This window comes from Colletes latitarsis, chromosome 4, assembly GCF_051014445.1.
Source record: "Colletes latitarsis isolate SP2378_abdomen chromosome 4, iyColLati1, whole genome shotgun sequence".
Taxonomy (NCBI): domain Eukaryota; kingdom Metazoa; phylum Arthropoda; class Insecta; order Hymenoptera; family Colletidae; genus Colletes; species Colletes latitarsis.
Window position 1 is genome coordinate 31,837,816 of NC_135137.1, and position 10,347 is coordinate 31,848,162.

The window sequence follows — 10,347 nt, forward strand, 5'->3', positions numbered from 1 at the left end:
ACAGATATATACACTCAATTCTCTTTTTACACGGTTTCGATTTAATACGATTCAGAAAGAAAGCTAATTCTACGTGAATCTTTTGCCTTACTATGATCATCAACAATCGTTTATTTATGCATATATTAAATACTTTTACTTAGAACATTGATTAGAACATTGATAATGACAATAATTAAATCTTAAGCAATAGGCAAATGAACGCGTAAATATTTTTTCCGTCGATATTTTCATGTTCAGAATAGTTTTATTCTACAATATTTATTTTCATATTTTCAATACCTTAAAAAATGTTGGTAATGTATCAATAAACCGATTTTTATTGATAGTTTTACCAAATTACTAGTTTCCATGTTTCTTTGAAAGTCAGTGTGTGTTACATCGACTACACAGTCAATTTAGGACTGATTAAAAATGTGAATTTTATATTATTTAACACAGTTAAACGCATACATACGTTAACAACTCATACATTTTACTTTTCATATAATCTATTTTAGCATGATTCATTAAAACCATTCCATTAATAAATACGACATTTCTTTTTACTTTTTATCCAATGTGTGAAACAACCCTCTTTTATCATAGACAATATATCTATTTTACACAGTTTTTTTTTCACGGTGTTCTTTGCAACGTATCTACCGTATAAAAAGAAAATTTGGATATACGTATACATATACACATGTAGACATATAGCGTATATAGGTACATACACATAAGTACACATTTGATGTGTATAAGTTCACGGTTCGCAATTATATCAAACTACATCTATCTTAAATAATTTATGAAAAAACAAACTCAAAGTATTGGGTAGTGAAATCAGCCATTCAACCTTTCACGATTCTACGTCGGATTACCCTGGACACCCTATTTTATCATACACAGCTTTATTGTTAAACCAAACACGATACTAATATTTTGAAATCTTTTCATATGCGAAAAACGCTTTCGATAACGTTAAATACTTATTTCTAATGCTAAGAAATATATGTATACAACACCAATTACATTCTCTACATCAACTATAGTTCTTTAAAGCAAGATAGGAATATACTTTAAACAAAACTTAAAACCAAAAATAAGTATAAACAAAATTATAACTGTATCATTATCTCAAAAAAAGAAATATGAACTATATATACTGAATTTATTATGGCACCAAATTGGAAGTTCCAGTTGGAAACTACTAACAAGTCTCAGAAAACTATAATGTATAATATAATATTTAAAAAATGTAGAGTTAGTCTACCATGACTGTAAAATACTTGTACATACATGGTGTATTTATATACACACACATTCTAATTACTAAAATTACAAGACATATTGGTTCGCAATATAAATCACATTTACTATCTTATTGTATTAAAAGCAAGAAAATAGATTTATGTTTAATATGAAAGATGAATAAGATCAGTGACATTAGTTATGAATAATATTATGGATTTCTCAAATTTACAGATTGATTGACAAAATTGCAGATCTATGTCCTTGCCAATAATACCTTACTATATAACTGAATGTTATACGGAAAATTGATTTAGGAAAATCTATAGAAAATAATAAAAAAAAACCTGAATCACAAACGCAAATCGCTAGTGTAATGTTAAGAATATAGCATTTATCGCGTAACAATAACTCAAACTTAGTCGCAGTACTGTAACAAGAACACAATCATATACAGCATTTTTGTTAAATATACAACGTAACGTAATAATTCAATAATAGTGCAGTAAAAATAAACCCATTTTAGATAAATAAACTTACTTGAGCAGAAAACATTAATAAGATATTTACATAAAGTAATGTAAAAAGTTAACTCATTTCATCCAGTTAAAAAAAAAGAAGAGAGATAGATATACTGACAATTTAGGCGAAGTATATTCTCTATTAGTTTAATTCATAAATAATGTATGCAAAAATCTATAATTTCTTGTGGTATACAAAGCAAGATTTGAAATGTTTAATTTTACAATTAAAATCTCTTATGATAAAGTTCTTAGATATTTCAAATATAGAAGAAAAAAATAAATTTTAAGATATTTTTCTTCGCCGTTATTTTTTTATATCACAATAAGTATATAACAACAAAAATGACATTAATGTAACTTAATATAAATATTTCAATTTATAAGACTTCTAAAATATTAAAGTAGAAATTTTGATACTTTTAATTTCACATTACTACTCTTATTATCATGTATATACACAGTAATGAAACAAATATGTATCTCTAGTAGAATTAATTTGAAGATATAACATATTAATATAGAACTTCGAAGAAAAACATAACATACAAACATTATAAACACTGCTATCTATTTCTGTACATGTACTTTACAAAACACGTAAGTACTTTTCTATGACAATTAAAAATAATAAACATTTTAGAACTTAAAATTCCAAGTAAAATTTTACGGATATTACTATAATAAAATTCTTTTTGGTGAACAATATTTAATATATCGAAAACTTAAATTTCTTTCTTATGTAGTCAAGTAACATAAACGAAAACTGGGAGAAAAAAAACAATATAAAAATAACTATTCAACAACTTAAAACATTCTTTTGCAAATTCTTTTATATTATCTATCAAGTAAATACGATTATGGTAAATGTCAAGAAATAAAAATGTACACTATAGCACCACGCTGGTGTTTTACTTTGGGTTTCCAACAATACTTAATAATATTAAGATATATTATACAACTTTTAAATATTTTACACTAGAATCATACCAATCTGTTTCAGTAAGAAATAATGTCACAATCATTTTTAATTATCGTATTTTTGTTTCAATATCGTATGTTATTTCATTCATTAATGTATATATTTCTTAATACGTCAGTCCATTTAACACTACATAGATACAATCATATATTTCAAGTGCTGTAAGAAAAATTGTACAATGTAAATAGTTCAGAAAAGTGACAACTTTTACACTTTACCTGCTGTTTTTACTGTCTATACAGATAAGGATCACCGTCAAACTTCAGATATACGTATCAGGCAACGATTCACTGTTATTGTTTTATACTGAACAGATTAACACATAAATTATTTCCTGTGCCAGTGTTTAATTCCAACATTTAGAAAAAATCGACAAATAAGAACGAAGTACACTTTTACACTGACTGGTTGCAAGGAAAACAGGACAAAAAAATAAATGTACTTTCATTTAATAGAAAAAATTGTTTTACCTATAATATTCATATAACCTTAGTTTCAAAAAATTTCGAATAAATGTACAAGTATTACATTACCGTTTCTTCCGTTTTTCCTATTCTTAACTACAGAAATGAAATTTAAAAAATAGCTAAAATATAATATGAAATTTTCCATTTAAACAATTTATAAATTTATTTATGTAAACAATTATAAGAATAAAATAATAATAATTATAATGTAACTTAATTTTATAAATTATTATATACTATAGAATTTCAACGTTTCCAACATGAATAACGTTTGAAAATAATTTATTTAATCTTTTTCTCAATATCTGTTTAATCAGCTGCCTGATACCTATGCAATGAAAGCTATGTACCGTTCTTCAATAAATAATGATTCTATCACCATTAAATGTATATTATATACTAAATATAGTCTTTAAAAATCAAAATATCTTAAAATAAAAGGAATTGACATCAGATATCAAAGAATTTGTAAGTAGATCAATAATATCATAAAATATATACATTCATTTTCTTAAAATTTGGAGAACCCATGCTGACTATAACATCTGTATTCATCATATTTTCTATTTAACTTTTTGAAACTACCTAATTCACTTTATATAAGTAATTAACGCCATATTTTTGTATAAGTTACTATACTTCTAAAAAAAAATTATTAATTATATTAAGTACTATTCATAATAATCCCATACTATTAAAAAAAAGAGAAAAAAATAAACAATTTAGTAAGTACTTAAAAGAGAACACATTTAAACATATTCAACTTTTTCAAACGCGAAAAGTACATACTGCAGGTTATAATTATTACAGCCTCTTATGCTCAAATATCGTCAACTCATCATTCTCCTAACACTACTATTTATTATGAAGATGCCTGATCATGCGTGTATGTATCAATTATAAATTGTATAGAAAACCAAATTAAATATGAATGATTCAAGTATTCATCAATTACAATGATTAATAATAACAAAGCCGATTACTTCTGAATAATTATGTAAGAAAAAGTATTCGAATTTATCCATATAACTCTTATTTATCAAAATATCATTAACCGTTATTGATATATTATTCCTTATTTATTTTTAAATTCTTATTTTGTTCTTTATATTTTTATATGCTTTTGTATACAAAATTTCTGCACATTGTACTTTTCGTAATTGTTTAAAAAATTTCGATTTTATGTTGAAAATGTTCTCGATCTACGTAAAAGAAATGATATAAAAGAAGATCAAGACTCGTATATCAATCTTTGATAATGCGGAAATATTTCCCATGTCGGAAGATGTAAACCAAACTCTAAGGCCACCAAAACAGCAAATTCAGATGTAATCAAATCCTTGCGATTTAAACGAAATATATTTTCAATTCTCTGGAAATTGTTTAAAAAGTATTTAATCAAAAACCATTCCATATATGAAATTTATATGCATAATAAAGCAATATAAATTGTTATATAATTTTTATTTATGTTTATATATATGTATATAATAAATACCTCTATTAATGATTTAAGAACATCACCCTTAACATCATTTAGTTTCGCTGCAAGTAGTAAACATGCACCAGCGCATAGTTTTCGTGTTTGTTTCGTGACAACATTACGAAGAATGAGTTTTTCAAAATATACATAAGCCATTGCTACAGTTAGGAGATCAATACCATATTCCGTTTTTGCTATTTTTCGCATCTCTCGTTTTAAACTAAATATAATATTGTTGCTATATCATTCAATTTCACAGTAGGAACAATTGCACACTCATAAAATTTATTGTGTTTTAATACTAACCTTCTTAATTTACTCAAAGTGAGTTGGATATGCGGGAACTTTTCTTTAAATTTATCATTCAGTTCCTTTTTCAAATCAGATGGCCGTACATAATCAATAACTGATGCCTATAAAAAATATAAAGTGTTTGATTATCAAGTACACCATTATTACTATAATATCACAAATGTATAAAAATATGTACCATATATGATGTAAAAGTGAGTAATGTTCTATGCTTTCCAGCTATGAGTTCTGGATCATCCAGTAAATTGGGATTATATTGCAGTGATTGTTCATCCCAATCATAAACTATAGCATAAAAAACAGTATATTTACATCTCATTTACTAACATTATCATTATGTCTCCAATTTATTTTTTTTAGTTGACTTAAATTAAATACAAATGATTCGTATAATACATAAATATACCTTTTGAATCAGCACTAAAAGATAACGGTGGAGATTCAGGCGTTACATGTTGAGCACGATGCGTAGCTGTATCATAAGACAAACACCTGCAACAAATTCTGTGCACTGAGTCAAAGTAAATAGCATCATTAATGAAAAATTGCATGCAATAAACATATTTACAACTTATAATTTTTAATCTCTTTTAACATTAATAACTAAATACCTAATAGTGATTAGTAAACTATTTTGTTACATAAGTTATGAGTAAATATACATGAATGTGTACAAATGAAAATGTAAGTGACAATGCATGTTATGCGAGCGATAATATTTGAATACTTTATTTATATATTATTGCAAAAATAAATAGTTTATATTTATACAAAAATTATATGCTCCCTCCAAGAGTAATATTATTTTTAGATAAGTAATGAAGGCCCACTAGAAAATTGTACTAAAAACAATTATAACAAAAATGATTACTAATTACTCATACAAAAATTTATTTTTTAAGTAAACATAATTATTTATACTAAATCTATAAAAATAAAAACTTTATACACATACTTTATACTACACCCACTTTATAATGTATATAGAAAAAGCATTTATACCTAACTATATTATTATAAATTTACTATCACAAATTTAATTGTAATATAATTTATATTTGAACTATACATATCTATTTGAATTTTATTTGTAATACAATACTGTTACAGTTTTTACCATTTAGAGTGATCCACATTCCATGTAATAGTTTTTGTCCTGCAAAAACATGGTTGAAATATCTTGTTATAAAACAAACAAATGGTGAAATGTAGTTTCTGCGAAGATACTTTAATGAAATACATGAAACATGAATGAAGATGTTAAAAGTAAAAATGTATAATACTGAAACATATGAGAATTTTAAATAATAAATTAGTTTTACAACACTCTTGTAAGTTACAGACTGAATTGAAATATTCAACAATAAAAGCGAAATATTAATTTTCATAATGAATACCTTGAAACCATAGGATGCTTGTTAGGTATAACATGTGTAAGTTCTATTGCCTCGTTATCGCTAAAATGTAATTTTTTGTCCTTCTGAAATTGCCTAGATGGAACAAGCAATTGCCCGTAAGATATTTCCTAAAAAAAATCCCTAAGATTATTTATGAATCTGAAAAGCATAAATTTAGATCACATTTTTTTAAGTAACTTACCTGGCCGTCCTTAGCACGCTCAATACCCAGCAAACCAAAAGGATCAATATTATCATTTATTGCAGACAGTGGTCGCTGTGAAGCAATGTTTTTTCGCCGCCCGGTATCCTTACGTAATTCAGACCTGTAAATGGAAAAAGCCAACAAGAGTCATTCATAAACATATTCGAAAAAGTTTCATAATACAATGCATAAAGTATGTTTCATCTTACCAACTAGACCTTTGTCCTTTATTATATGGAAGAGCAGAAAATACTAGGAATGGCACATGCTTGTTGGAAACCAAAACTAGTCTATCGTCTCCAAATTTGTGGCCATTTACAGGATATTGCATTAAACGCAACTCTCTTGTAACTTCAGATATTATGCCACTGTTTGTACAACCAGATTGCACATTGTTTGATGTCTTTGTTTTTGATTTAATGGATTGTGGTTTAGAACGTAATGAACCAATGCTTTCATTGGAACTGTTATACTGATGTTTTATATCCTCTGAAAGCGTAGACGTTTGATGAGTTATACGCTTTTTATATTGTAAAGAGCCCACTCGTCTTTCAGGTAAAGAATATTCACTGCCAGTAGTGCCAGTACTAAAAAACAAAACACATACACACACAAACACACATATGTATATATAAACTAATTTTATAATTCATTTGTAACTAAGAATATTACATATATGACACTTATTTGATTAATTATATATATTTATCTATAACATTTATAGAAAATTAATTTTTATTCCATATGTTCATATCAACATAATGTCATATAAATGCTTACTGTGTTAAACAATAAAATACAAGATTAAAAAGATTAATCAAAATAAAATAAAAAATATATCTTTCAAGAATAAAATTAATAATTATTACAAATTATATTCTTTAATATTTACAATCTGTTATTAGAAGTAATAATCATTGGGAATATTTGTTGTTTACTATTATGATGTGCTATAATATCAAAGTTGCCTCATCCAATACATAATATACTTAATGCATTATACAATACCATTACTACTTCTCTCTAATTGAATTAGTATAATGAGATGTATACTTATATTTAACATTTTCAATATTTTATAAAATGTACATACAAATAATTATAAGAATATTATATAAGCGATGATTTTTTATTTTACAATGCATTTGTTAAATAAATTATTTGCATCTCATTTAAATTATTGTATTACTTTAGCATATGAATGTAAATGTGATCATAATTTTGTACTGAATCAAAAGTTGTTAAAATATGTTATTACTATATAGTTTTAATACATCATTAATTTGTTTAAACAAGTATTGAGTGTCAGTTCATCAATACTAATATTATAATAAATGAACTTTTATTAATATTATTATCTAAATATACATAAACAATGTTTAAAACTTACAATTACTTTTTACTGGGACTATGGATAAGATACCATACCAATTAAATATTTTGTTCAGATAAAATAGTTTATTCAACTCAATGGCAAAAATGAGTAATAGAATTAACAATGTAATTTTTAAAGTGCAAGTACATTATAAAATTCATATTATGTTTATGAGTAATTATAAATTATACTTGTTCCACTTTCCAATTTGTCAAAGACAACAGAGCAATTAAAATAAATCTTTTCTATGTAAACAATTGATGATGCAATTTCTTTAAACAGATAAATAATGAAATTATAGCTTCAAGTCTATAATAACAACTTTGCAAAGCAGAACATGTATCACTCTGATATTTAAAGGATTTCAAACGTCTGTTTACCGTTCTCTGAATGAACTATGAAATCCAGTAGAGAGTTGTGGATAATTTCTTTCTTGTTCGAGAAAAGCAGCCACTGCTGCCTTTGCAGGAGTCAACAACCCATCAGAATTTGAACTAAATGAATTATGTTCTGCACTCTTTGGCACCAATTGTGGAGAAGATGTCTGCTTCGCAGATGGATGTATTAAATGCTCTTCGGTGCAGTCATCAAGAACTTCCTCACTGGAAACGTCCAGATCAGTTTGACGAACATCAGCCTGATGAGTTTGACTGTCGCTGAGGGTACGAGCATGAGCAGCACCGTTTCGCGAGAGAACAGCTAACTTGGTATCGCGGTGGCTGCCATCAAGAGAGATGTTCGAAAGAAACGTTAGGGCGGCCAACCTTCTGCGTGAATGATTCTTTTTTAAGGCTGCTGCCATTCCACGATTGACCGTGTCGTGTGACCAGTGTTATCGAATACCAACGTAAACGACCAGGAAAAGGACAAGTGCCCAACAAGGACTCTTTTATCAAACGAGGGCAACTACTAGGATCACAACTCATTATCACAGCTCGTACACTTAGTCCTGACATTTTCCACAGACGTGCCCGCATAGTGCACGTACCAACGTGAACCGATGTCATTTGTCATCGTACCGTTTCCTTTCATAAGATTAAAAAACAAACCCTGCCTCCAATGAAACAACCTTTCTTCCTACTACGCAACACTGAGACCCATTCTCCTCTTAGTGGTTGAGTGACAGTGTTACCAAACAGCAAATCGGTGCCCAGAGGAAACTGCCCCTCCACTTACGAACACCAATGCACAGCTACGTGTACGTGAGCTCCGGCGTTTCGCATAGTTTCGGGGATTCGAGAAAGAAGGCATATGTGAACCTTTCCTTCTCGCTCGCTAAACAACTGAAATTCACTTTGCGTCAACCAGCATATGATTTCGAGTTTGGACCAGTGAATTTAGATTCCACTATTTCCTTTCGAGTCTCCACTTGCAGCAACCTCCTCGTGGTGAGACCTGGTAATCGGTGTTACATAATTAATGGGAGTAAATTTAAAATAGTTTCTTTAAATGTCAAATAAAATTATTAATAATGACGATTCTGTATATCATCTAAGGGAAGAAAGTCTTTTTACATTTGCTAACTTTGCCGATTTCAGTAGTTCATTGACCACTGGTTTTTTTTACCAGGTCGTACGTAAGTGGAGGGACAGTTTCCTTACAGCACTGCACGGTGCACCGGACTGTCATCTGGTAATACTAGTCGAAATTTGAAATCGTATGCAGGTTGACGCAAATCGGATTTCAGCTGTTTCGAAAGAGAGAGAAAGAAAGGCTCACATTCGCCTTCTTTCTCGAATTCCCGAAGCTGTCCGAAGCACTGGAGTTCACATACACATGGCTGTGCATTGGCACGTAAGTAGAGGGGCTGTTTCTTCTGGGCAACGGTCTGCTCTTTAGTAACACTGCTGCTGAGTGATAACCCTGTCTTCTTCTGCGACTGCGCGTATTCTTACGTATGTTAAAAGCACAAAATATGTAGTATTTTCCAGAAGTTTCAGGTTTTTCTTTGCTAAATTGATTATATTTTCTTTATACAAAATTCTTATAATAAATTCTACAAATTTTCTAGTAATTTTTTACACACGTATAATTATTTTTCAAAGTTAGTATTTGTATTCCAAAATTAACTACACAGAAAATATTATCTCCTATTCAATTCCGTATATTAGGAAAGATAATATCGTGTGATTTAATAACTCTGGTAATATATAGTATATGCAAAGGATGTATTTGTTATGCTTTATTTTTGAATATTTTTAATAATAATTGTAATACAAAATAGTTGATGTAACTTCTGTAACAGAAGTATTTAAAAAACAAGTTACATATATGTATTATATTTTAAAATATTTCTAAAAAAATTATGAATTAATAGAAATCATGAAAAATGATTATGTTTGTATAGACAAGTAATGATATAGCATAACATG

General features: G+C 27.8%; 1 protein-coding gene across 4 annotated transcripts; it reads right to left on the reverse strand.

Annotated features, from left to right (window-relative positions):
* Positions 1 to 397: 397 nt before the first annotated feature.
* Positions 398 to 9,210, reverse strand: LOC143340967 (CDK5 and ABL1 enzyme substrate 2). 4 transcript variants are annotated; one of them, XM_076763435.1, is made up of 10 exons: positions 8,356 to 9,210; positions 6,810 to 7,187; positions 6,598 to 6,721; positions 6,396 to 6,523; positions 6,116 to 6,154; positions 5,405 to 5,490; positions 5,177 to 5,235; positions 4,993 to 5,099; positions 4,702 to 4,906; positions 398 to 4,575 (listed from the first exon to the last, which is right to left on the reverse strand). In XM_076763435.1, exons 1-10 carry the CDS (start codon positions 8,775 to 8,777, stop codon positions 4,435 to 4,437), a joined length of 1,689 nt encoding a protein of 562 aa, XP_076619550.1. In that variant the 5' UTR covers positions 8,778 to 9,210; the 3' UTR covers positions 398 to 4,434. The 4 variants fall into 4 exon arrangements, with proteins under 4 accessions (XP_076619550.1, XP_076619548.1, XP_076619551.1 ...); XM_076763433.1 differs by having other exon boundaries at positions 5,177 to 5,283; XM_076763436.1 differs by lacking the exon at positions 6,116 to 6,154.
* Between the last annotated feature and the right edge of the window lie 1,137 nt (positions 9,211 to 10,347).